At 65.5% G+C, this 27129-nt stretch overlaps 1 protein-coding gene across 9 annotated transcripts in view; it reads right to left on the reverse strand.

The window, feature by feature from the left end:
- Positions 1–27129, reverse strand: part of HDAC4 (histone deacetylase 4) — a 273236-nt gene that overhangs the window by 35944 nt on the left and 210163 nt on the right. For 8 of the 9 annotated variants that reach the window (XM_077869460.1, XM_077869459.1, XM_077869461.1 and 5 more), the window contains 8 exons: positions 25264–25376; positions 20380–20496; positions 20097–20295; positions 14066–14286; positions 11224–11481; positions 9104–9290; positions 7930–8063; positions 4479–4599 (listed from right to left, as the gene is read on the reverse strand). In XM_077869460.1, the coding sequence (XP_077725586.1) occupies positions 4479–4599; positions 7930–8063; positions 9104–9290; positions 11224–11481; positions 14066–14286; positions 20097–20295; positions 20380–20496; positions 25264–25376 (1350 nt within the window). The remainder of the gene's footprint in view (positions 1–4478; positions 4600–7929; positions 8064–9103; positions 9291–11223; positions 11482–14065; positions 14287–20096; positions 20296–20379; positions 20497–25263; positions 25377–27129) is intronic. The other variant, XM_077869463.1, reaches the window with a different exon arrangement.

Consider the following 27129-nt stretch of genomic DNA (forward strand, 5'->3'; position numbering starts at 1 on the left):
GCGCAGGGAGGCCCTTCCAGAAGCTGCTGCTCAGGTGCACGGCCACTCGGTGCAGCTCATCTCCGCCCGGACCGAGCCTCTGCTCGCCCGTGGCCCCCTCTGGCCGCTGTGGTTTGGGGCCACCATCCCCTAGGCGAGGCCACAGCCGTCCAGGTGGAGGTGGTGGCTGGTGGAGGGCCCCCTGTTTTCCCGTCACGGCGGCTGCAGAGAGAGGCCCTGGGAGGCCCGCGGGCGTGGGGCAGGCCTGGCGTTCCTCCGGCGCGACCGCCGCTCCTCTCTCGGCCCTTCCCCAGCCCTGCCAGGCTCCCCTTCCAGCTGCTGCCGTCGGGAGGCACCCGGACCTCGGGGAACGTCGAGGGCTGGGGCACACACCTCCGGCGTCCGCGGCCCCGTCTGCAGGGCGCTGCTACCTCGGTGACCACGCAGGGCTTCCCGCACACGCCTTAGAAATTGGGGGATTCCATACACAGAGGGCGGGAGCTCACACCGTAGTGCTCAGGTGCCCGGTCAGGGTTACGTGAGCGACGCCTGAGGTCACCGCAACTTGACTACGTCTGGAGCAGCCGGACTGTCGTCGGGACTCCTGGCTCGGACAATTATCACAAGTCTAAAAACCGGTCTCGAGGGGAGAGAGGGTAACTGTGTAGGTGTCCTCGTAGCCGTGACAATGGTCTTAAAACAGTGTTTAGCACAAAAGAAAAAGGAAACAGGACGACGTAGGCTATCACCGCTGCACGCTACACGCACTCCCGACGTGCGCCTGGCAACACAGAAGTGACCACGAAATAGTCAGAGGGCTGCATCAGGGCGCGTCCGGGCGGGGGAGAGGCAGGTGTGAGGACAGCGAGGCACATTTCAGCAGAGGCCGGAGAGCACAGGGGGCCTGGGGGCACCGGTGATGTGGGCCCGACCCGACGGGGGCAGCCCCACCGGTGACCGGGGCCCAGGAGCAGCCGAGGAAGGGTCCGTGCGGGGAAGGCTCCAGGCCCTGCTGGCGACGCCCGCCCCTCTCTCGCCCAAAGGCCCCACATGCGCCTCGTCCCTCCCTTCTCGTCATCTGTCCCCCGACTCTGAAACCAGCTCAGGGACCTAGTGCAGCGGCCTGCTGGTGCGCTCCAGCCCTCTACCCCGGCTCGGGCGCAGATCACCCTCCCCCCGTCCATCGTCTCCAGTTCCGGGCACGCAGGTGCCAAAGGCCTGGTGGTGATGGCCGTGGGGCGGCCACGGATGCCGCACAGCCTGCTGGAGCACAGCCCACGCCGGAGCCTCTGTGACGGCCGGTGCTGCTGACTGAGGCCGTCTGGCCAGCTCCCGGTGACCCCGAGGCCAGGGGGTTGCGGCTTCTGGGCCTTGGCAGCCCTGACGACATCATGGGGCCCGCGGGCTCCGCTCCCGCGCTGGAGGACAGCACTCAGGCCGCCGAGGTGCCGCCCTGGGAGGAGCGGTGTTTCCCGGGGATCCCGCAGGACCCTGGGGACCGGGCCGACCTGCCCATCACGCCTGCTGGCCTACACGCGGCCTCCTTGCTCAGCTCCTCCCGCTGTCTGCGTCCTCGGAGGTTCCTTTCTGAACCTCTGGCTGGCCCCAGCCGAGGCCCTGCCCTCGGGGCGCAGCTGGCACCCATCTCGTTCCTGGACATTTGCTGCTGGGTTCCCACGGCCCCGTCCTGGGAGCTGGCGGCTCAGATCTCCCGCCCTCTGCACACGTCCTGCTCCGTGACCCCCGGGGTGAGGCCTCTGGGTGTCCCCGACGCCCTCACAGCTGCCTTTCAGGGGGCATTCTGCAGTCCACACCGTAAACACCCCGTGACTCGAGGGACAGAGTGCACCAGCACCCGCTTCGCCACGGGGAGCTGGGACGGTCCCCTGTCCCGGGCCCGCGGTCCCCACGCTTCTCCCTATGGTTCCACCCCCTACATTTACCCTAAAACACAAGGGCTGGGCTTTTTAAAACCCAGGAGCAAGAACAAATCTTGCCGTGTAAGCAGAGGACAGAAGAGCCTCGGTGAGGTGATGGGTCCCATGACGGGCAGGCTGGAGGGGGTCTCCGGGTCACACCCTGGACGGGCTACGGACCAGACCCGCACGTGGCCGGGGGGGGTGACTCTGGATGTCCTTCTGAGCCCACTAGGTCGCAGCCCCACATCCGGGGATGGATGTCTTGGGTGGCAGAAATGAGCCCCCTGCCAGTGCAGGCGGCAGGGCCTGGACGGGGTAAGAGGAAGCCCCAGGGGACCCTGGCCCAGGCCCACTGGTGGGTTCTCAGCCACACTGCTCCAGGCTGTTCCAGATGCTTCTATGTGGGGAACACGGCCAGCTCCTAGGCCCTCTCCTCCACCCCATGGGGCGGGCTGGGTGAGACTTACGCGTGACGTCCTGACACCTGGTGTGACGGTGTAACTAGGTGGGCTTGGAGGCAGTCAGGTCATGGGGGTGGCGCCCTCGTGACGGGTCAGCGCCTTACAAAGGTGACCCCACCAGGCTCCCTGCCCTCGGCCTCCGGGGAGGACACAGCGGGGCCTGTAGTCTGAAGAGCCCTCGCCTGCTGCGTGGCCCCAGACCCCAGCCCTCCGGCCTTCCAGGACTGTGAGCCATGGACGGTCACGGCAGCCGGAACAGACGGGGCAGGCCTGGCTCTCCTGCCCGGGCCCAGCGTCCACCCCGGCGGCCTGGAGGGGCATGTGTGCAGGTGCCTCTGCTCCTGCTCCTGGTCACCCTTGCTGGCCGGGTCAAGGCCTCGGGCTGGGACAAGTCTGTGCCCAGAACTGACGAGGCAGCACTGTCGTCATGGGGCGTTGGCCCCCGAGTGTGGAATCCCCCCCCCCCCCCCCCCCCCGTTCCATGACTGTCCCTGCTGCTCCCCAGAGGGTCTGGGCGGCCACGGCGCCCATGGTTCTGGGGCTGGCTCGTGATTGCTCCAAGACGCCCTCCTGCTCCCCTCTCGCGAGCCCCTGGAGCCCCCACAGCCAGCCCGCTCCCTGGAGCCCTGACTCTTCCTCCCGTGACTGTCTGGTGCGACTTTCGTCTCCAGCGTTCCGGGCTCTTCCTTCCTTGCTGCTCTGGTCCACACGACACGGACGTGCTATGTCCTCTTTAAGGGCACTGAGGTCTCTGGTTTTCCTTCGTGTCCCCACCTCTCCCAGAAGCCTGTCCCCCAAGCTGCCCTGTTTCACACTCAATCTCCCCGTGAAGCGCTCGCTTCCCAGATGCAGGTAATCCTCGGTCACCTGGTCTCAGACGGAGGCCCTAAGGGGCACGGGGAGATCCCGCACGTGGTGGGCTATGAACTGTGGGCTCCCTGCCTGGTGTCCGTGTGTCGGCTTCCTTGGGGCTGGTCACCTCGTAGGAGGGGTCTCACGTCTGCACGGGGCAGGGTCAGCACGCGGGGAGGCGGGAGGCGGGCAGGCGCCACGCCCGTTCTGCTCCCAACGTTCACCCCAGCCAGGGAGCCCTGTGCCCTCTGCAGGCCCGGGGTTGGCGGGCGTGGGAGGGCGGGCCTCTCGGGCCTCGGGCCCAGCCCCTGCTCTGACCACTCCACACCGTCCGCCCCAGGCCCAGGGTCTCCGTGGTGGCCGACCCCGCAGTCGGTGGTCTCTGTCCCCAGCGCTGGAGGACACTTCCTGGCACCTGCCGTGCCCCTGCTCTCCGGCCTCCAGGCCCTCCTGCCGCGGGGCCCTCCCCCATCTCCCACAGCCAGTTTTCACGCCTTCTGAAAGCCTGGCTACCACAGGGCGGGGGCGGGGGCTCAGGAAGCAGCAAGGCTGCCACCCCGGGCGGGACACGTGGGTTTCCTCCCAGCTGTCTGCTCCCCGCTCTCCAGACAAAGGCCACGTCAACCCCATCCGGCGGCCGGTGCCTCCAGGATTTCCCGCACAGAAGATGCACAGAAGATGCGCTCCTTAGGGGTGAGGGTGTGAGCGCGTGGAGGAGCGAGTGCACGCACACACACGTGGACGAATGGGGCGCCCTGCAGTGCGATCCGCACAGGACGGCACGAACACCACCTCTGGTGACACCGGAGAAGCCACCTGCCGCGTCGGTGCCGGTGGCCGGGAGGCTGGGGTGAGAAGTGCCCTGGGAGGGCCGTGAGCAGGGTGGGGCCGGCGCCCAGGAGCCCCCCCCTCGGCTGCAGATGCCCGAGTGCCCGCCAGCGTGGAGGCCCAGACCCTGCCCAGGCTGCCCCCCCGCCCCCGACAGCAGGCTCAGGGCAGGTGCATGAGTACCCCCACCCACTGGCCTCTGGTATGGATGCCATTCTAGAACATTCCGCAAATCCAGTGGTTGTCACACTTTCTACACCACGTGCCCGACACAGACGTGGAGCCAGCCGCCCCCCCAGCCCCCAGCTCGGTACCTGGTGCAGGCGCCGCGCACAGGGCTGTCCCTGCCGCCACCACCGCTGCCACCACCGCAGGGCCGGGGCCAAGGGGCGGGACCAGCGGGCGCAGGGCGGTAAAGGTAAAGAAGGCCTTGAAATACCTAGAAGTTTCTTACTGTCCAGTTTCTGCCTGTTGAGGGGGTTTGTGCCGTAGAGCAGGGTGTGCGCCTCCGAATGCACGGTCTGCAGCTCCTCCAGCGTGGCCTTCCGTCCGCGGATGCACTGTGGGGACAGAGGAAGAGGGGCTCACGTCTCCCCCGGGGCCGGAGGGCCGGCTGCCCCAGAAATCATTCCTAGCACACCAGCCCCCCAAAGGAAACCGATGAATTTCGTATCTACACGGGCACAAAATTATCTGGTTCCTGCAAAACAGAAAGTAAACAGCATCCAACACGTTTAGAAATATTTAAAAAATGTTTTGGAGGGTTCACGCTTTAATTATAACTTTGAAGAACAGATTTAGACAGAAAATTCCAGCCTTCAACGCTTTAACCTTCCGTCACCCAAATGATTTGGCATCAAATTGCTACTTTGCCTTCCAGCTGCCGGGGTCTGCGCTTTGGGTGGGGGCTGCACCCGGTGGGAGCCGTGCAGGGCGCCCCCCGCGCACACCCAGCCCCAGGCCGCCGGGCCCCCCGCATCAGCCCCTCGCGGGGATCCGCGCTGGGCCTGAAGTCAGCTGCTCCAGCTCCGCGTCCGCGTCCGCCCAGTTTCCTTTGCTCTGGAGACTCCTCCCGTGGAAGCTGCAGGTTCTTTTCGCATTTCCCCAGGAACTAACATGAACTCCGTCCTTTAGCAGGGCTCTGCTTATTTAACCTCTAAAGGGGAAGGTGCTTTACGGAGCGAGGGGAAAGCCAGCGTCTCATGCCAGCGTGGCCCTGAGGGCCGCAGCCCCACGCCGGGCGTCTAAGGACCCTGGAGGCCGTGGTGCTGGTGGCCCGGGGGCTGCTCTCGACCCCACCACCAGGGCCACAAGGCTCACAGTGACAGCTTCCCAAGGACGCCCGAGGTCAGCGCCCCTGCACCTCGAGGACACCTGGCTCTGCGCCCTGACGTCACCACGTGGAAGCTGCATGCTTCACCCAGGCCTCTTCCCAACTGTCCTGACAACTCAGGTCTGACCCCACGACCAGCAGACCCCTCGCCTCCTTGGATCTCCTGGGTCCTCTGGCTCGGGAGTGGTGGCACTTCCTGCTTCGGGGCCAAAGTGGGGCAGAGGGACTGGGTGTCTCATTCTCCCCAGGTGTTCAGAGGGGTCGGGGATCTCACTCCCCAGAGGGGTCACGGGGTCCCACTCTCCCCAGGTGTTCAGAGGGGTCGGGGGGTCTCACTCCCCAGGTGTTCAGAGGAGTGGGGGATCTCACTCCCCAGGTGTTCAGAGAGGTCGGGGGGGTCTCACTCCCCAGGTGTTCAGAGGGGTCGGGGGGGTCTCACTCCCCAGGTGTTCAGAGGGGTCGGGGGGGTCTCACTCCCCAGGTGTTCAGAGGGGTCGGGGGGGTCTCACTCCCCAGGTGTTCAGAGGGGTGGGGGGGTCTCACTCCCCAGGTGTTCAGAGAGGTCGGGGGGGTCTCACTCCCCAGGTGTTCAGAGAGGTCGGGGTGGTCTCACTCCCCAGGTGTTCAGAGGGGTCGGGGGGTCTCACTCCCCAGGTGTTCAGAGGGGTGGGGGGTGTCTCACTCCCCAGGTGTTCAGAGGGGTGGGGGGTGTCTCACTCCCCAGGTGTTCAGAGGGGTCGGGGGGGGTCTCACTCCCCAGGTGTTCAGAGGGGTCGGGGGAGTCTCACTCCCCAGGTGTTCAGAGGGGTGGGGGGGTCTCACTCCCCAGGTGTTCAGAGGGGTCGGGGGGTCCCACTCCCCAAGTGTTCAGAGGGCCCAGGGGTCCCACTCCACAGGTGCTCAGAGGGCCCGGGGGTCCCACTCCCCAGGTGTCTGCTCCACTGTCTCGATCCTAAGGTCGGTGTCCGGCCTCCTAAGAAGCTCCCTGAGAGGCCCCTGGACTGAGGAGAGGCCTCAGGGACGTAGAGCCTGTCACGGGGTGAGGTCCCCTGGGGAGGCAGGAGGGCGGGGAGGCCTCCTCCTCGGGGTGTCCGCCAGGGCAATGCTGCCCCCCAGTGGTGCAGCCTCAGGTCAGGCCCCCAAACAGGCCTTGTCCTGCACTCCTCCCCCACAGAGGGTGGGTCCTGTCCTCCAGGAGGGCCCCGGGGACAGGAGGCAGGACCAGCTTCCGTGCCCCGCCCCTTCGAAATCATGGGTCACTGTACAACCTGTGAAGGGGGCTCCCCTGAACCGAGTGACCTAAATTCCCAAACATCCCACTTCTGGAGCAGGTGGACGCACGGGGGGCTCTGCGGCCCCCACCGCTCCGGACGTGCCTGCGCGGGCCCTGGCGAGGTGGGCCCGGGGCTGGGACAGGCGGGAGTGAGCGGTCCTCACCTGCGGGGCGCTGGCCTTCCCGGGTCACCGTGGGGCACCCCACGCCCATCCCCGCCCCCGTGGTGGCCCGGCTCGCCTGTGGGGTAGGTGGGGCTGCCGTCAGCCCCCCGTCCACAGAGCCCGGAGCGCAAGGGTCCTTGTGGTGGCCGCACACCCGGGCAAAGGGCAGTCGGGCTGCTCCGGGGAAACGCGGCCCCCGCCCCCAAGGACGCAGGAAGCTCAGGACGTGGCTCAGTGGGGCCTCCTGTCCCCTGGGGCCGGGGCTCTGCTGCGGCCGAGAGTGAGTTCCAGGCCCCGGGGCAGGGGCAGCAGGGGCAGGGGGCAGGGGCTCGGCCCTCGTCTGAGAACAACGGGGCACCAGCACCCCCGGGCAGCAGGGAGATGGCCGGCCGGCCAGAACCTTCTCACTGGACGGGCAGGTGCAGGGGGCGGGCCGAGCCCAGCCGGACTCCGCGTCCCACAGTCCCTGTCGCCGCCCTGCAGCAACGCCACTCCTGGGGGAGCCCTCCAAGCCCCAAGGCCCCCTGCACCCTCCAAGCAGCTTTTGGAAATACTCAAGCAAGAGAACTTTCAACAAAAAGCCAACAGGGCAGATTTCCCTCATGGCCTCCAGAAGGTGCCCTGGGGACTGAGGCCCTGGTGCCAACGGGCAGCATGGCCTAGAGGGGCTTCTCCAGGGACTCGACCAGAAGGAAAATAAGCAGCTGTGGGGTTCAGCAAGTGGTGGGCGAGGGTGGAGACAGCATGTAATGGGGGGGCCAGGGGGACAGGACGGGGGCAGGAGGATGGGGGACAGGATGGGGGACTGGATGGGAGGGGGCAGGAGGACAGGGGACAGGATGGCGGCAGGAGGATGGGGGACAGGACGGGGGACTGGATGGGAGGGGGGCAGGACAGGGGAGCAGGATAGGGGGCAGAAGGACAGGAGGATGGAGGATGGGGGACAAGACGGAGTGGGGCAGGATAGGGGGACAGGATGGAGGGGGGCAGGAGGACTCAGGGACAGGAAGAGGTGAACTTCCCCGAAGGGAGGACCTGGGTGAGGGAAAGCAGCCCCCCGGGCAGATGCCCCTGGTGGAACTGCTCGCAGCCCCCCGCCCCCGGCCTGGGCCCCGCTTACCTCACACTTGCCCCGGAGCCCCGTCTCCTGCAGCCGAGACCAGATGCTCTGGATCCTGCCGGCGTGCTCGGGGTGGCTGTTGGTGTTCCCGCAGGTACACTGGTGCTTCAGCATCAGGGTGTCGTACACGAGGCCTGGACAACGGGGGGCCCAGCCACGGTCAGGGGGGCTGTCAGGGGTTCCCGGCAGCCGCCCACCACCCACCCGGGACGCTGCCTGGCTGGGGCCCACCACCGGGTCCTGGTGGGAGACAGCGGCCAACGGCGTCCCGTCCACCAGGACGATGTGTCAGATCCACGTTCCCCAGAGACCAAGGGCGGCCAAGAGATGGAGGCCGAGGCAGGCGTCCTGCTCACGGCAGGTGCCGGGGGTCCCCGCTGGGGGAGCGAGGCAAGGAGAACGACCCGGGAAGCCGCTGCCCCCACTCCCCAAGCTGCGCGGCCCCCGCGTCACAGGGCCGTGCTGTCTTCCCAAACTAAGAGCTTTAGCCCCAAATCCAAGTCCATCCTGTCAGGGAGCGGAACCCACGAAGCAGCGCTGCTGCTGAGGTTCTGGGGTCAGAACCAAGAGAGACCCTGGAACCTTAGAACCTTCCAGGGCAGTCGGGACACCTGCGTGACACATGCACGAACAGGCCAACATCAGGGTGTTCAAAGGGACGTAACCGAGTCCTGAACCCAACTACAGCGGGCCTGGGGGGGGATCAGCACCAGGGACCCGGGGCAATGGGGATGCCCCCAGGGAGGGTCGCCCAGCCCGGGCTCTGCTGCAGGGGGAACGGGGAGGCTCCTGCAGGGGTGAGGCAGCGAGGACAGCCCCACCCCGAAGGCGAGAGCCCGGGGGGCTGGGCCGGCCTCACACCCTGGGGCCTGAGACCCTCGAGCCCCCCGGGCCGTGTGGGCCCCACACAAAGGGCCGATGAGGAAGGACGAGCTCACTGTCCCTGCGGCCCACGGACAGGCAGCTGCCCAGCCCGCCGGCTTGTCTCCGGAGGGAACATTCTCCGGCAAAGGCAAGGTGGGCTCTGGGCCAAGGGAGACGGTGGCATCAAGAAGCAGGAGGTGGGAAGGGGGCCTCAGTGACCGACGCATCTGGTTCCCCGGCCAGGCCCAGGCCAGGTGTGGGCCACAGGTGCTCAGCGCCGGACCCCCAGCCCCCCAGCCCCTGCGCATACCTGTGGTGAACCTCGGTTTGGTGGGCGGCTCCTGCACAGACATGGGGAAGGTGGCAGACGCCGGGGAGGACTGCGCCCGCGACAGAGGCCGGTGGCCGCCAAAGGACACGGGGATGCCAGCGGCCTCCATGGACGCCTGGTAGTTTCTCAGCTGGTGGATCCGCTGCTGTTCCAGAAGGAGGGCTTGCTGGGGAGAGGAGACGCGGGGTTTGGGTGCTGCCAGGAAACCGCGGCTCGCGTCCAGCAACCCACGTGCCTGACCGTTGGCTCTCGTGGGTGCGCAGCCCCGGGCTCGGCAGCCCCCGGCCGGCCCCGCCCAGGAGGAGCTGCTCCACATGCCAGACACGTGCGTGGGAGCACATCCCGGAGTGGGAACGCGGACTCCACGGCTGGGTCCCTGCCTCTCCCCCCGCGCCCCCACCCGAGGGCAGCAAGACGCTGGCTGAGTGAGCAACACACGTCTGGTCGGGTTCCAGCCACCCGGGGTCGGCCGGCCGCGCCTCTCTGAGGGGGACCCAGGTGGACGGTCCCCAGGACCTCCGCCACCTCAACAAAAATCGGCAGGGCAAAAAGGACTCAACTTCACGAAAAACTCCTTTTCACAAAATGTGTGTTTCTATGACAAGAGTTGGTTTTGGTAAGAGCGCGACACTGCCAGGACCCCAAACAGGCAGTTTAGCAACTAAGGGAGCTCCGGCGCGGCCGGGCAGGTGGGCGCCGGGCGGGGACAGCCGCTGCCCCACGCAGGCCTGCGCGCCCTCCACGCAGCCGCTGCCCCATGCAGACCAGCGCCGGGCCACGAGCCAGGCCGAGGCTTCAGGGACGGATCTCACATGCGGGGCCCTGCAGGGAAGCAGGTGCGCAGCGGCCGTGCGGCCCCCGAGGGACACGGGGCCTCCCTACGCACCCGCCCGACTTCCCCGCCTCCACGGTGCAGCGGGAAGGGGCAGGGAGGGAGAGAACCCAACAGGTGCCCGCGCCCCCACGGGCCCGGCTCCAGGCGCCTGGAGCCCCGAGAGCCCTGCCCCCCGACGCTGGTCACCGAACGCTGGAGGCCTCGACTGGTGCCAGCTGCCACACGAGCCACCAGGGGCCCCGAGGCCGCTCTGCTCACTGGTATTCCTGGATGCGGAGAACAAGCGTCCCTTAGGAACGTCCTGGGTCTGAGCAGGGTAAGGATCATTTTCTAAATAAAGGCCGAGCGCTCCATCACCCATGAGACCCCAGCCCTGAACGCTGGGGGGCGCACGCTCCACTCCCCCGCAGGCTTCCCGGTCGCGCTCCGGTGCCGAGGCCGCGGCCCCACAGCGGTCGGGGACGGCCAGGCCCGCCGGGGCCCCATGCGCACCCAGCAACGGCAGCGCTTCCCCCGACACGAGCTCCCGCGCTCCGGTCCTCGGGGGAGCAGAGGCGGGCGCCCGGCGGGCGGGAACGAGGCCCAGACGTCAGAGCCGGAGCGGCTCGGGCGAGGAACAGGAGTCGGCAAGCACCGGCCGCCCGCGGCACCCCGCCCACGCGTGCCGTCAGGAGCAAGCAGCCTCCCTGCGGCCCCCAACACGGGGCCTCTGACTCCCGGGCTGCCCGTGGGACACGGCTCTCGCGGACACGGTGGTTTTCCTCTTCATTATAAATCGATAAGTCATCAGATTTATCCACGCGTCACCTGTGAGTTTGGTTAACACGTGTCAGTGTCTGGGACTGGGTCCGCGTGTCACGGTTCTTCTGGCTCTTTTATGACATCGGTCACCACGGCCTCCGGGGCCGTCAAGGCCCTGCCTGCCTTCCTGATCAATGAAGACATCGACGTGCCTCCTCCTACCCTTCACGCCGCCGCCCGGTCCTACTGACACTCGGTAGCGCCTGCATTTACGTCAACTCACGGCGCACACGCCTGAGACCGTTATCTGCAGGGACTCCGGCTGGAATACGGGCACACAGATGCCCACAGCGGGCGAGGGCCAGGACTAGACGTCACAGCCCACCCGGGTCCGGCCAGGTAGGAAGGGAAGAGGCCGCTCGGTGCCATGCCTGCCAGCCCCAGGACGCTGCCCCTGGGGGCCCGTGGGACCAAGGCCCGGCCTCCTGGCCTCTCCCCCCGCCGCCCCGGGCAGCCCGGTCACCTGTCTGAAGAGCAGCTCCTGCTCCGTGGGCTGGCGCTGGCCCGGCTCCACCTCCCGTGGGGGCTCCGCCTCCTCGTCGTCGCTCTCGATGGGCTCCTGCTTCACCTGCACCCCGGCCAGGGCGTGCGCCTCCTTCTGCCCCGACAGCCGGTCCAGGTAGGGCTCCTCCAGGAGGGCCTGGTGCTCGCGAAGCTCCTCCTCCGTCTCCTCGGGGTGGCTCTCGGGCTGCCGGGCTGGCTCGTTCTGCTTGGGGATAATCTACAAGGCAGAGGTGAGGGGTGAGGGCGACGGACACGACGGGACAGCGAAGGCGTCACGAGCTGCACAGCTCCGAGCAAGGGCGCAGCACCCCGAGGGATGCCGGCAATCCCGAGCTAAGGCCTGCGGGCGCCGTTCACGGGCCCACGACCTGGGCGCCGGGCACCATCTGCCCGGGAAGGCAACAGACCGGCATGGGGAGCGCATCTGTTGGGCACCCGTGTGCCCAGCGCATGGAGGTCGCAGGTGTGGAGCTGGGGCTGCACCCGGGGAGCGGCCTGTGGCTTTGAGCAAATGTGACGCTCTCCAGAGCCCGGACGTGGGTCTCCGTGGAGGAGCCGCAGGGCCGTGGAGGATGGTCTCCCGCCACAGTCTGCGTAGCGCCCGGTGACGCCCTCTCCTTCCTCTTGCGCATCGGCCCGGGCTGGGAATGTGGGTCCCCCTGGAGGCCTGACCCTCAGCAGCTGCCGTGGGATGGCAAGAACCCGGGGGCAGGGGGGCAGGGGGGCAGGGGTTAGGGCTGGCGGAACAGGCACCTGCCAGGCTCCCTCTCTGGCCTTCCCAGCTGCCTGGGAGGAGGGCGTCTGCCTAGAGGCCTCCAGGCCCCTCCAGGGACTCAGGACACTCGGGGCTTCCACGAGGGCGGCCGGCTCAGGAAGGATTCCCGGCCCCGCTGTCCCGGGAGCTCTGGGCAGGGGCAGGGGCACCTGGGCTGCCACCATCTCCCTGGAGCTCAGCCTCCAGGCCGCGGTACAGAGAGAGTCAGGGCGGCCGTGGCCACAGCAGTGGCCTCCCCGTGACGCAGGGCACACAGCTGCGGGGCTGTGGCTCAGCGGTGACCAGGCGCCCGTGGGCTCAGGCTGCTCGGGCCGCGGCCACCCGCAGAGGCCTGTCACTGCCTCAGAAACGCACTTGTGCCGTGGGCTGGCTGCACCACGGCGCTGGCTCGGGGCGAGGCTCCCACGGGCAAGCGCAGCTGCCAACCCGACCAGCAGCCCGACTCTCCGTCCTCCAACACTCTTAGGACCTCAGGCGCCCTTTGAGGCTTCAGTGAGGCCTGTATTCGGAAAAACGCATTCCCTGAAGGCCAGCCTGCAGCTGGGGCCAGAACGGAGACCACTGGCCGGGCTCGTGGGCAGACCACCCCAAGGTCTCGGGTTCAACACTGAGAAGGCTGGGGTACACGGCCGAGCCTGGGCGCCTCGGGGCTGGAGCACCGTGTGGGGTCAGCGGCGGGCAGCACCGCGCCCCCAGCAAAGCCACCCTCTGGTGGCACCCATCCTCCAGAAAGCTCCCCCGCCTGGCAAAGCCCCACCAAACACCGCTGCACGTGAGGCTCGGGGCACGGACGACCCATGGAGCACTGGGGGTTGCTCCAGCTCGGGCCACAGCCGGAGAGCGCAGCCAGGCCTGCGTCCGTCCCTCCTGCTCGCAGAGACTCCTGGGCCCGGGCTGGGGGTCCCTTGGCTAGGGACCTTGGGCAACCCGAAGCGGCCGCGCGGGGCTGCTCCGCCTAAGGGGACGTCGGGGCCGCGGCCGTGCCAGGAGGCCGGGGGAGGGCCAGCTGCACACCGTGCGGGGAATGGCTGCGATGCTCAGCGTGTCCCGAGCAGGGTGGCCGGGTGGGCGGCCTCAGAGGTACCCAGGACTGGGCGCCCTGCCGTCGGGTGGCGAGCCCATTGGGAACTCGTTCCCCCAACGAAGGGCGGAAGCACTGGTGCCAGACGGCACTAGGTAACGTCGTGGGCTCCCCGAGATCCCCGCAGCACGCCGTGGAAACACTTCCATCAGCTGTCGTTCAGTCTCGCCATCAATCATGTAACAGGATCCCGAGAGATGACCCAGTTTCTAAATCCTCCTTTGCGAGAACACGCCAGGAACGAACAGGTGTTTCCCGTCTTCCTGATGCCTCCCACCCTCTCAGTCGGAGAGTGACACTCGGAAATGAGGGAGCCACAGTCGGCGCCGGGAGGGTGGACGTGCGGGGCCTCCGACACTGGGAGTGAACAGACTGGGGGTCCCCGTGTCGCCCCCGGGGAGCACGTGCCTTTGCTGTCCAGGTGAGGGCGGGGGGCGGGGGGCAGCCCGGCTCCATGGGGGCCTTGGCCGGGCCTGTGCCGGGGCCTGGCTCCTGCCGTGTGTCCCCTGCCACCCTGCAGTGGGGGCACCACCCTAGGCTCGCTCGGGCCGCCGCCAGCTACCATCGTCAAGGCACTACGCACGGCTGCTCTTTCCTGCTCCAAACAGCTCTGTGGGTGGCTCTCGGGACGGCGCGGGTGCGCACAGCCCTCAGCACCGTAGGCCACCGGGCGGGCACATGCAGGTACCAGGGGCCTGCAGAAGGTGCCCTCGGGGCTCCGTGTCATCGTAGGGGGCTCTCGGGCCTGCTCATAGGAGTGAGTACCCCCAGGGCCCGAGGAGGCCCCACACGCCGAGACGCCCACCCCCAGCCCCTGGCCTGTGTTCCGGCTGCACACGCCGTTCCCCGTCCTGCCACGCGTGCCACAGCCTGGGCTCCACGGCTCCTCTCCCGGCCCCGGGCTCCCTGGAGCTCCGCCAGCGGCCGCCGCGCCCGCACACCCACCTTGTTCATGTGCAGCTGCTGCTGGAAGTGCTGCTTGTGCTTCTCCAGGAACTGCTGGTGCTGCTGCTGGATCACCAGGTGCTGCAGGGCCGGCGCGTTCTGGGGCAGCGGCGCCGACTGGGTGCGCCCCAGCGGGCGGTGCTGCCGCAGCTTGTGCATGGACGGGGACACGCGGTCCGCACCCACCAGAGGCTGCGCGTGCAGGGGCAGCGCGCCCAGGCCTGAAAGACAGCGGGCTGAGGGTAACACGGGGGCAGACGGCGGGGGGCGGGCCGTCGGGGACCCCGAGAGCTGCCGTGCCCCTGCCCCTCCCCACAGCCCCGGGCGCCCACCGTCACGAGCTGGGAGCCTGAGCTGCGAGCACGGGCTTCGGGGAGCAGGGCCGCCATGTGCAGGAGGCTCTCCCGACACCCAGGCCCCTGCCAGCAGCGGGCACTTCCGAGTGATGTGCTCCGAGCCACCGCCCACCCACCGGGGGCCCCATGTCACCCCCAGACGCCCCGGGCCCTAGAGACGCGCTTCCAGGGCTTGTTTTGGCCTGAGCAGCACCACAGGCAGCCAGAGTGGCTCGTGTCACACCGAGACCCGCCGCGGAGGCCCCGCTGGCCTGGTGTGTCCCGGAAGGCCCTGGAGATGGCCCTTCCCTGCTGAGCCGGAAACCACGTTGTGAGGGAACAAAACGACCTCAGATCAGATCTTTTAAGGGTCTTTTCAAGCAGTGACGTCACAAAGACGGTATCAACGCGCGTGAAAATCCTGAGGCGTCTCGTCAAGACCTACTGGTTCCTGCAAAGGTTCTGCCCACACCTACCTGCCCGCCAGCTGCCTGCCTACCTGCCCGCACCTACCCGCCAGCTGCCCACCTACCTGCCTGCCAGCTACCCACCTACCCGTCCATCTACCTGCCTGCCTGCCCGCACCTACCCACCAGCTGCCCACCTACCTGTCCACCTACCTGCCTGCCTACCTGCCCACAAGCTGCCTGCCTACCTGCCCATCTACCTGCCCATGCCTACCTGCCTGTCAGCTGCCTACCTACCTGTCCACCTACCTGCCTACCTGCCCGCACCTACCCGCCACTCACCTACCTGTCCACCTACCTGCCTACCTGCCCATCTACCTGCCCATGCCTACCTGCCTGTCAGCTGCCCACCTACCTGTCCACCTACCTGCCTACCTGCCCGCACCTACCCGCCAGCTACTCACCTACCTGTCCACCTACCTGCCTACCTGCCCATCTACCTGCCCATGCCTACCTGCCTGTCAGCTGCCCACCTACCTGCCTGCGCCTACCTGCCTGCCAGCTGTCTACCTGCCTACCTGCCCATGCCTACCCGCCTGCCAGCTTCCCACCTACCTGCCCACCAGCTGCCCACCTACCTGCCCGTCTACCTGCCCACCAGCTGCCTCAAGCACCTGCGCCTCGACTGAAGATTTAGGAATCCGTATGGATACGTGGTCCTGTTTTAATGTGATCCGAATCTTATTTTAAAAGGCCACCTCTTCAGAGACTCGGGATGTCCAACATCTTTTCTTCTGCAAGCTTTTCATCCATCTGCAGTTTCACTTTTGCAAACTGTGGGTTTAGGCAGTTTATCGTTTTCCTGTGGTTTTATGGACGAAAGGGTCGACTAAACCTGCTCCCCGCGTGCCTGCTGCCCTGGCGGCCTCAGGTGGATGGACACACACGGACAAGGCTCAGGGGGAGGACGACCCAGGTCACGTCTGCCTGGGACAATGAGCACGTGACCCGAGAGCACGGCCCCCGGAGCTGCCGGAAGAAGCCCCGATGGGCAGGTGCCCCTGCCCGTGTCCCCCCGGGGAGCCCTGTGGTCTCAATTTGTCCCTTGTACCTTCACGGGTGCTGAGTTCTAAATTTTGCACGCAGACAGCAAGAGCACACACACAGACAAGATCCAAGCCTTAAGAAACTCCCTCACTAGCCTTCTGACAAGTCGGTCACCTCTGTCCCTGGAACTGCCATCCCCCGTCCAGCCCACTGTTTTTTGCAAACAGGAATCATCTTAAATTTCATTCTCTGTTTGGCTACTAGATTAAGGTTAGTAACACAGAAGATTGGCTCATTCCCAATCAGGTCTCCTAAAAATTTAAAAAAGCAAAACACAAAGCACATCCCTAAGAAGGGGTTTTGGGATTCTTGCCGTTGACCTAGGTGTCACGAGGGTGAACGCGCGGAAGCCCGCCACGCAAAGCTGCGTTTACGGAATCAGAGGGGCCGCGGCTTGGTGGTGGATGTTTCTCCGGCCTCAGTGGGCACCGGGAAGGAAGTAAAGCACGTGACGGGCAGCAGAGCCGCGCCGGGTAAGCTGGACGGCCCCATGTTCCACAGAGAAGCTTCTCTGGGCTCCAGGGCAGGAACCCGACTCCACAGAGGTCCGCTTTCTGCTTCCAGGGCTGGTAATGGAGCAGGAACAGGAGGCTCCGATGGCCCCGTGTGACCGTGAGCCTGGGTCTGGTGGCGCCTGCTGCCTCCCCTACGACGAGAGGCTCCCCCCAAGCAGAGGGCTGCCTTCACGCGGGGTGGACGTGCCCTGAAGACACAGGCCGCCATCCCCGTGGAGACGAGGGCAGATGCCGGGAGGACCCTGCTCTGGGCCACCTCACCCACCCCCAATTTCACTATGAGCCTCGTGGGGTGTAAAGTGCAGGGGGCCGTCGCCCTTGGGGCCTGGTTGCATTATAGGAAACTGAACGTCCTAACCTGTGAGTAGCAAAGCCCTTACCGGCCAGGTTCCTTCCCACTGACCCCTTAGGTCATGAACAGGGATCTCTGACGACAGACCATCGTGTAGTTCTTGGTAGCTATCGTAAAAGACTTTTATGTGTAAAACCACACTACGGTGGGATTGAATTCCGTCCTAGGTGACCGCTGCCTGCAGGGGCCCGGGCTGTCCAGCTGGGCGCGGTGTGGGGGCAGATGCTGACCCGCGGCTCCTGGGCCCTGCTCCGGACAGCGGGCCGCGTGGGGCCTCTTTCCCTGAGCACCCGGCTGTGAGCTCACCCGAGGCTCTGCTCTTCCCGCCCACTGCCCTGGCACAAGTCCCTCTGGGGCCCAGGACATGGACAACACCTCTCAGGACGTGCTACACTCAGCTCTAACTGGTGAGTTTGCCAACGAAGGCCCCACTTAGACGCGCCCCACCAGACGTGGGGGCGAAGAGGCAAGGAAGGTGCAGACTCAGGCTGCCCTGGTGATCTGGGCCGTTCTGAGGTGTTGGCCTTCGCGCTGGCCTTCACGCTGTGGGGTTCTGGTTAAGGAGGTGAATTCACACTGGAGGAGCCGAGCCCTCTTGGCCTGCGTCCTTAGAAATCCATTTCATGCACTGCATGGCCCTACCGGCCACAGGGAAAGCCTTAACGACCCTTCAAAAGACAGTAGGCCGGGCAGGACTTGGGTCTAAGCCGCGGCTTGCAATCCAGGCTGCACACAAGCAGACCCGAGCACCGCAAGGACGTCCGGGCGTGGAGGGGCCTGCATGGACCAGTCGGTCTGCTGGAGCTTCTGAAGGCCCAGCCATGGCTAACAGTCCGGGCTAGGCCCCAGCTAGAGAAGCACCCACAGCCAGTCGTGCTCAAGCCCCTCCCGGGACTCACGTAACCACTGCTGCAGGAACCAGCAGAGCCCGACGCTCAGAGGTGCAACCAGGGCAAGCTGCCTGTCTGCTCCCCTCAGCCCCGGCTTGGGCCCCGAGCACGCCACGTCCACCAGGTACAACACCTGCTCCTTCTTGCTCCCGAGCCGCCCGCCCACGGTCTGGTGAGCAGGAGGCAGAGTTTCAGCAGACGAGGGCAGAGCACACGGGAGGAAGGTCACATGGGGCGGGAGCAGGGACAGGGCCTGGGGCACAGCCGGCCCATGAGCCGGTCCAGGGGGCGAGAAGGGCGGCCCTGGCTGAAGGGCGAGCCCACACCCCGTGTGCCACGGGCAGCAGGGGGCTTGCTCCTGTGCCGCCGAGAGCCAGGCCTTCACGGCCCCCCGCCCCGTCCAGCATGAACGCGCCACATTCACGTGGTCGGCAGCCACGGCCACACGGGCACCCACTAAGCCCCACGTGGGCTGAGAAGCCAAACGTGCACTTTGCTTTCGGGTCTTAACTCCCATCTTCAGCTTTAGTGGCCACATGAGGCCAGGGCTCCTGCCCGGACGGCTCTGCCCTCGGGCCTGCAGGGGCAGGAAGCCCTGTCAGGGGCGTGCGTGCTCCCACAGAGACTCTGCTTGCAGGCAGGGGGTGGGCAAGGACGGACGGGGCGGCCTGGGGGACGTGAGGGCGGCAGCGAGGTTGAAGGGTTAAAGTTCTCAACCCAAAAGTAACCACCACAACCACGGCTGACGCCTAACGGGACACCACTGTGTTAACACGCACCTCGTTTAACCCTCATAAAACTCAGCGGACAGATTACCTGCTTCACTTGTGGGGAAACTGAGTCACGGCACCAGGGAGAAGTCCCAAGGTCAGGGAGCTGGGACAGAGCAGAGATGAAGGCATCGTGTTCTCGGGCATGGCCTTGCCTCCAGCTGGGTGCCCAGGGACAGGGAGGGGGCCTGTGGGTTCGGGGGCCGGGTGGGGGGCCGGCACACAGGTGCTCACAGGTGCTGGGCAAGGGGGCCAGAGGCGGGCGAGAGCAGGCCGGGCTGCTGCCACAGACGGGGCCGGGAGACGGCCCGCGGAGCGCGGGGCAGCAACGTGGCCAACCACAGGGGGTCAGGCCAGCGAGGGAGCTGCGGGGCTGAGGTTCGTGTAGGACTGTCCCTCGCGTCCTGTGGGGAAGACCGCTTCCCAGCGAGCTGGGGGATGCGGCATTAAGTGCGCTCTGTGAGGGTGTGAGGGGCACCGGGGGCTTGGCCGGCCGTGTGTCATGACCCCAGGGTCCCAGGACCGAGCCCCGCAGCGAGCTCCCCGCTCGGCGGGCAGGCTGCTGCTCCCTGTGCTCCTCCCCCCGCTGGTGCTCTCTCCCGCTTTCCCTCTCTCTCAAATAGGTAAATAACTTCTTTAAAAAAAAAGAAAAAAAAAAAGAATGCTCTTTCGTGGTGGGTGACAGCGGCATGTGGGGGTGGGGATGAGGGTGACACGCAGACACGCGCCCGATGACGTGAGCGAGCAGGGGCCTGGGATCACGAGGAGGGTCCGGTGTAGCTGATGTGCTGATGCAGGACACGCGATGGGGATCCGGGTGCCCCTCAGGGCTCAGTGTCACGGACTCAGATGCAATTTTAGATAAAACCCTCCAGACCCTGTGCTCATGACCCACTGCCCAGAGGTCAGGGAGACGCACAGCTGCCCCGGCTTGCCAAGGACCCCTCAGCTCTGGGGATGGTGACCCCACTGCAAGCATCGGGGGGACCAGACAGACACACGGAAGGAAGGAGCGCTGATGGACGACGGAGCTCGCCACTTCTGCGGACACACAGACACACAGGAGGGCAGGACGCGGCCCCTTGCGCCCACAGGTTAGGACTCCGTGACCCACTGAGCACCTTGTTTTCCTCCCAAATGTCAGGGGCTGTGAAAGGGGGCGGCTCCGAGCTTAGTTTAGATTTTAATCCTGAACAAACGAACAAGGCTTCTCTGGGAAGCCGAGCACGAAGCCCGGGACGATGCAGACGTGAGGGACGTCGTGCAGCTGGGCACGTCGTCTTGCAGCAAATCCACACATCCGTCACCGCTGACGCTAACAGGATTGTTGCCAGGCAAATCTCTAATTTCCTATTTTTCCCCCTAAACATAAGCATCGCGTAGACGGAGCACATTAAAATGGGTTTCCTGCGAACAGAAACGGACCAGCGCCTAGTCACCTGCGGGCTTCCGTCACACGTTCCCCTTGATCCAGAGGCCAGCGCAGACGGGAAAGCCGTCTCTCTCTCGAGGCTGCACGGCAGGACGCCCGACGCCCAGTTTTGCGCCGTCTACCTCGTCTTGCAAGTGAGCCCTGGTTTATGAGATCCCACGCCCGACGTGGGAGGGGGTGGAGAGGGGTCTCCCTGCGGGCCCGCCCCAGCCCCCGTGCTCACCTGTGACGAGGGGCGTCTGCGCAGGCGTCTGCTCCAGTAAGACCATGTGCTGCAGGAGGGGGTTGTGCGCAGCCCCGCCGTCCCGCTCCAGGGGCGCCGTGCTCAGGTAGGGAGTGAGGTGGGTGCCGGGGAAGAGGGGGATCCGCTGCTGGAGGGCCGGGAGAGCGAGTCGCTCGGCGTCCTGCTGGCCGGCCGCCCCCTGCAGAGGCACAACCGTGACGCCGGGGGCCGAGGGCCGGGGCCGGCCGTCCCCCTCCACGCGCACCCGGAGACGCCTACTCACCGCGGAAGGGCCGGTGGCGGGCAGTCCCAGCGTGATGTTGGGCAGGGACGGCGACGTGTACAGGGGGAGCGGGGCCACGGAGCCTTCTCGAGTCACGAGTCTGTGCGCCAAGCCGGTCTGGAGACAGAACACACGACGGCCATCACACGCGGTTGGGTCTCCGACGAGCGTGGCCAGCGCTCGCCACGAGAAATGACGGCAGGAAAGGCTCTGGGGGGCCCTGCTGAACCCTGAGACGCCACCGTACAGACGTTCGTCAACACGCTCAGCACACGGGCGAGCAGAACACCTCAGAGCGGGCCACCGAAACGTCGATTCACAATCCATCAGACTCGTTGGCTCTTTTTCGGATTGCTAATTCACTAAACTCCCGAGGAAATCTATGGGATTTATATATTTTAAAATATATTCTTGGTTGGGAAGGTCTTTTCGCACATGACATCAGAGGCAGAAACCAAAAACGGGCATTAAAATAAATCCCTCCCAGAAAAGGCAAATAACGGTCACAGCAATGTTGGCCCTGTGTCGGGCAGAGAAACCTGAATATGTAAAGAGCTCATGAATCAAATAATTATTAACAAGGAGAAAAGCACATAGAAAGGCAAATGATGAAGCGCTGATTATTAAGGGAGAATAAGCTCATGGAACAAAAACTCAACATCATCAGTAAATCTAAAAATATGTTTTAAAACCTATCGAGTTGGCCAAGAGTCTTACAACTGAGCATAGGCTGTTGGCCCCAGGAACAGAGAAGCACGCTGCCGGGTGGGTAAGAGCTGGTGCTTTTTCTTTGTGCAGGAAATTGAGCAATCCACGTCAGAAGCCTTGAAAATTTATCTGACTTCTGATCCTAAAACTCCACTCATAGGACGGACGCCTACGACACGATGTCGGTGCGGGGAGGCCCCAGGAGGGTCACGGCCGCGGCACCCACAGAAGCAGAGGGCTGCGTGTCCCGCAGTGTGTCCAAGGCTGAAGAGACGAAGGGACACGGGGCTCTCGGGAGGGAGGCGGGGGAAAACTTCCTCGACTGGCTGGAATCTCATTGATGTTGGGTTGTTGAGTCAGGAAACCGAGTTGTAGAACGGGCCGTTTTCTCAAAAGCAGAGAGAGAGGGAGGACCGGGGACAGACGGGAAGGGGTCATCAGCGGGAGCGCCCTCTGAGGATCTCAGCGTGTCACCCACTCAACATCTTTTTGCTTCGAGGATGAGGCTCTTTGCTGCAAGGACGCCGTTTACACCCCAGCATCCCCTGGAGTAGATACTCGGTGGCCGTCACGAGCCGAGGGGCGGAGGGAAGGTACACACGGCGTCGCCGGGCGCCGGCTGAGGCTCTGCAGAGTCCACAGGACAGAAAATCACGGGAGTGATGGGCGTCGACCCCGTCCTCGGAGCTCCTCTCGCCGGCGGTACGTGACCAAGAGGAGAAACACTCGGTGCCTTCAGACCTCAGGCCCAAGGGAACAATCACCACGTCGCTGTAGACAACAGGGTGGACCAACTGCCGCCCGGCTCACCGCGGGGGTGCCGCGGGCCTGGTCGCAGCCGCCATGAAGCCAGTCCCCTGAATATACCGGGTTCCCAGCGCTCGTGAAAGTCACGCTTACGCAATGCTGCAGCCTGTCGGGTGTGCAACAGAACTAGGTCTAAAAACACAATGTCGGGGATCCCTGGGTGGCGCAGCGGTTTAGCGCCTGCCTTCAGCCCAGGGCGTGATCCTGGAGACCCGGGATCGAGTCCCACATCGGGTTCCCTGCATGGAGCCTGCTTCTCCCTCTGCCTGTGTCTCTGCCTCTCTGTGTCTCTCATGAATAAATAAATAAAAAATCTTTAAAAAAATAAAAAATAAAAAAAAATAAAAACACAATGTCCTCGCCGTAACTGAAAGCCACCTCGCTGCTATAAAATGCTGGCCCCGTCGGAGCACCTAGCGAGCCGCCGTCCTGCACCGGAGCAGGTCCCGCCTGGATGTCGCGGCCGCCGAGGGTGTGGGTGGGGCCCAGGCCGGGGCGTGCGGCGGCTTCCTGAACTCAGACGACAATTTGCCGCGTGGCTTGACTTCCCCTCGCGGCCTCCCTGGCACGCGTGGCGCTGCTGGACGGCGCTGCACCTGCAGGAGAACGTCCTCCGGGCCTGGAGCCCGGCTCTGCGACCGCCGCTCTGTCCCTGGAGCGCAGGGAACCGCTTGGTCCTCCGCCGTCACCGCAGCGGCCTTCCCGGCGGCATCACCTGGACAGATTCCATCTTGGGAAACCACCTTCCCTGCTCATCCGTGGGAAGCAGCTGCTCCCCGTCACGCTGCCCCAAAGGAGGGCGCGACCGGGGCCCGACTTCAGGCTCCGCTTGGAACCCCGGTTCCCCTGCCGTTTCCGGCTCATCTGCAGTGACTTCCCCGCGGAAGCTTGAACCTTTGGCTTGTTAAACAAAAAAAAGAAAAAAAAGCAACATCTCCAAAGCGTGATAAAGGGGCGTGTGCCTGGACCACCCGAAGGCGTGGGCGGATGCCCCAGACCCTGCGGGATTCCCGAGGCTGCTGCGGAGCGTGGCCCCGTTTCAGGGTCGCGTGGAAACACCTTACACTCTGTTCCGAGGCCACGAGGGCAGAGCAGGGAGGAAAGGGTTGTTGGCGCCGGGCGCTTGGTGCACGTTGTCCTGGAGTAATCACGGAGCTGCCTCGCTCTGCTCACCGGGAAGCCGCGCAGGCCTCACCGACAAGCCCCGAGGAAAGTATTTTCCCTCGACAGAAACATGTTTTCTGTCACAAGTAAGAGAAATATCAACAAGCGACGCTTCAGGAAGAACGGTGGAGACTGCCGAGGAAGGCACGGCCCCACTGGATGGTAATTATCCGAGAACAAAATAAGCAGACATCCTAATGTCTGCAAAGTTATAATTTCCTCTTTATAATCACTTTTTTTTTTTTTTTACCTAATTTATTTTTAGAAATAACGCAGCCTTCTGAGAACGACTTGGATGCTGATGGTCCGCATGCGCCGTTGGCGGCCTCGCTCTGCCCTGCGCGTCAGCTCCGGCGCTGCACACCGGGTCGGGGCTGCGGGCCGCACCCCGCCTGGCGCCCGGGGTTCTGAGCCGGGGGAGCCGCCGGCTTCCTCTGTGTACGGGGGCCCTCGCGGGGCAGCGGTGACGGGGCTGCAGGCCGGGGGGCCGCCGGGTCCTGCACGGTGGTCTCGGGAGTGCTCGGATGCTCTCAGACCCCGAGCCCGCGGAGGTCACAGGAGAGGACGTCAGAGACCACCCTGCCGGCCACAGGGGCCCTCGGACGCAAACAGGACCAAGGGCCCTTTCACTCTCCTTGTCAATCCCTTCACTTCTATTACTTTGTGGCAGCTTAAGTCCTATGAACGCAGGACGTGCAGAAATTAGCACGTAATTGAAACCGGAACAGTGCAGACCCCCGTCCGCCAGGCACCGCACAGGAGGAGCCGCCGGCTCCTAAGTGCCCGGGTCAGACAGCAGGGGGGACCGCCGGCCGGGGCTGGACCGACCCGGGACGCGGGCTCCAGGCCATGGCAGCCGTGACCTCGGGGTTCAGCGCAGGGGTGTCAAAGCCCTGTAATAACCTAATAGGTGCTTACACGGGGGCCTGGGGAGACGGGACGGAAGGACGGGATGTGGGAGGACGCGAGGTGCGAGGAGGCACAGTACGACCTCGGCTGCCGCGTCCTCGCGTCACGGTCCACAAACCTGCCGGGAAAACGCTCAGCGCTGGCGCCTGCGTATCCCAACTAAGGTCTGTCAACCCTTGGCGAGGGCAGGATTCCTTTCTAGGCATTTGGGAGCGACGTAAGGGACCTTATCTAATGAACTGTAGCCTCCTGCGACTTAGCAGGAAGGACTCAGGAGAGCCTCCCACTCGGTGGGACTGTCTGCGGCAGGACGCGGACAGCGCTTCGGGGCGAGTTTGCTGGAAGACCTGGAGCCGGGTGGCTCCCCCCGCGGTCACCCCAGGCCCCTGGCCACGCTCGGCGAGCCTGACGTCCTCTCGCTCCTCCTGCGTACTGGTCTGCGCCCGCCTCTCCCAGTCCACACGGCTTCCCGCACGGGAGCGGCTGCTGGCTGCCCCGGCCCTCGGTCCCCAGGGCCCAGCACGGGGCTGCCCCGCGGCAGGAGCTCCAGGGACGCTTGTGCAATGAACACACAAGGCAGGTCCTGGAAACTACTGCCCAGAAAGTCACCCTGGCCCAGGTCTGGCCCAAGGCAGCCCCAGCAGGCAGCCCGGGCCCCTCCCCCTCGTCTCCCCAGGGCGCCCTCCTGCCCTCTGCCAAGTGAGTCCACAACCCTCTCCGCGTCCACATCCCTCTTGACCTGCAGCACACCTGGGGTCTGACGGGCAGGGTGAGGGCGACTGGCCCTGCGGCCTGAGGCTGGAGGTCAGCCTGGCATCTCCGAAACGCCACCCCTGGCGTTGCTAACGGCCAGACGCCCTCAGCACACGCCCCGTGTCGCTCTGCTCGCCCCAGACACACGGATGCGTGTTTGTTGGCTGAGCGTTCCTAAGGCACAGCGAGTCCCTCCGTTCCCATCCAACACCGGTTCCTACGTGATTCTGTGTTGTTCCCGCACCCGGCCACCGTGCAGAGCCCCGGGGACACTCGGGAGCGGGGCATCCGAGGCCCCACTGGCACGCGGTGTGTGCTCTGAATCGGCCTAAATAAATACGCTGGGAAAGAGGCCGGGACGACAGGCTGTGTTTAAAGCCATGTCCCCGTCAAGGAGGCGCGGCGTCCGTGGCAGGAAGGGGCCCCGTGCAGGGAGCCTCCCGACCTGGACGGCCAAGGCCGGGGCAGCCGCAAAGCGCGGCGCCTCAGGGAGGCCAGCTGGGCCGACGCAGGGAAAGGCCCGAACGGAAAGCGCACACTGACCTCGGCCGGGATGCTCGCCACGGCAGGTGTGATCCCGTTCTCCGCGCTGACGTTCCCGGAGCTGTTGTTGGGGGAGCTGGGAGCGGAGCCGGGGGCGCTGCTGCACGCCGAGTCTGTGGGCGGAGAGACATCCGTGAGCCGCGCCGTGCGGGGGACCCGGGCACTTGCGCTCCCGGCTCGCTGACCGGCAGAAATCACATCACGAAAGGACGTGCCCTCGGCTCCCAAACGGGGGCTGGGAGGCTAGTTCCCTACTTTTGGTTTTACTTCCCCGTGAGCTCTGCAAACGCTCAGCTCCCGAGAGGCCCCCGCGGAGCCTTTAAGCTGCGCGCGTTACCCGCGTCGTCCTCCCGAGCTCCAAGGTGGTCTGAAACGCTCACCAACAACCTAACAACAAAGACCAGGAAGCGCAGAAGGCGCAGGACCCCGAACGGGGAGGGGTCAGCTGCTGTGCTCATCGCCAGGGCCGCGGCCGCGGGGCTCCCTTCCCTTTGAATTAACTGCTCTCGTGTTTCCTACGCGACATCAAACACCAGGGGAAGGCCTGCTAGCAGCGGCGTCTGACGGGTCAGCGTCACCTGAAATCACTCGCCGAGTTGTCCCCCAGGTAACTTTACGGGGGGCGGTGGCCTGGCCCTGCCAACGGGACCAGGCCCCTCTGCAACTGGCCGTGCCTGAGGCATATTTGCCCCCGCGCCTCCCTGCCACGCCAGCCTGGCCACGGTGCTGACGCTCCACGTCCACAGGCCGGCCTCCCCGTGTCCTCCTCCTTTGGGTACATGGCATTTTGACGATGGCATCACCATGGGTGGCGAGCTCTGTGGTCCCCGGTCCTCTGACCAGGCAGTCGTCAGCACAGGCTCACCAGCGGGCCACCGGCCGTCCCAGACACGGACCGCGAGCTCGGACCAGGGCCCCCGCTCCACCCTACACTCCAATCCAGGGCTCACTCCTCTCCCTGGGAAACCACGTTTACTTGTTTGTCACTAACCCGGAGCCCCTGAGAACCACCCCCGACCCCGGGCTGAGCCGCTGCTACACTTCCTGCAGGAAGACAGATCCCTGATGGACAGAGGCCACCACTTTGCCCTTGGGTGCCGTCCCCGTGGCCCCGCGGGCCGCTTCTCCGTGACCCTATCCCAAGCTGCACACAGGGTTCCACCACACGCCCTGCAATGTGTGCCCCCCAGCACGGTGACCAGGTCAACACTGGTCAGCGCCACTGGGGCACCATCCAGGGTGCGCAAACGTGCCCGTGAGCAGTATCGAGTGAGCGCGGGTGGGCGCACATGTGGCATGAGCTTGGCGGTGGGATGGACGCACAGAAGAAAGACTGGAAGGAAGTGTGCCCTGCTGGGAGCTCCAACGGCTCAGACGCGTGTGCTCACGGGCGGCTCATTTGCCATCCGCTCCCGTGGCTTGCACGGCCTTCGTGAGCAAGGGGGAGAAGCAGCTGTGAACCTGGCCTGTCCCGTGGCCGGTCTCCTGTCAGCTGGCCCCACGCCCGCCCCTCCCACCCCCTGCCCGCAGGCCGGCCGCCGTGCTCTCCCCCAGGAGACACCACCTCCCGGTGCGGCAGAGGGGCTCCCCTGGCTCTGTGGGGACCGGCTTCCCTGATCTCCGTGTTTTCCCGTCTCCTGGAAAGGCAGCGCTGCATCCTGCCCCGGCGGCCTGGGCTCCGCGAGGCCCGAAGCCCGTCTCGTCTCGCCCCTGTGCCAGCCGCACTCATCCGCCTCGCATTCCGCAGCCTCTCCTGCCCGGGCCTCCTTGGCGTGCGCTCTGCACGTGCCATGGCCCAGCACCGGGTGTGGCGGGCACGGTGTGTTGGGTGGGCCCCACGTGATGCTCGGGCCTCTCAAATGAGAT

This window comes from Canis aureus, chromosome 24 (assembly GCF_053574225.1).
Source record: "Canis aureus isolate CA01 chromosome 24, VMU_Caureus_v.1.0, whole genome shotgun sequence".
Lineage (NCBI taxonomy): Eukaryota > Metazoa > Chordata > Mammalia > Carnivora > Canidae > Canis > Canis aureus.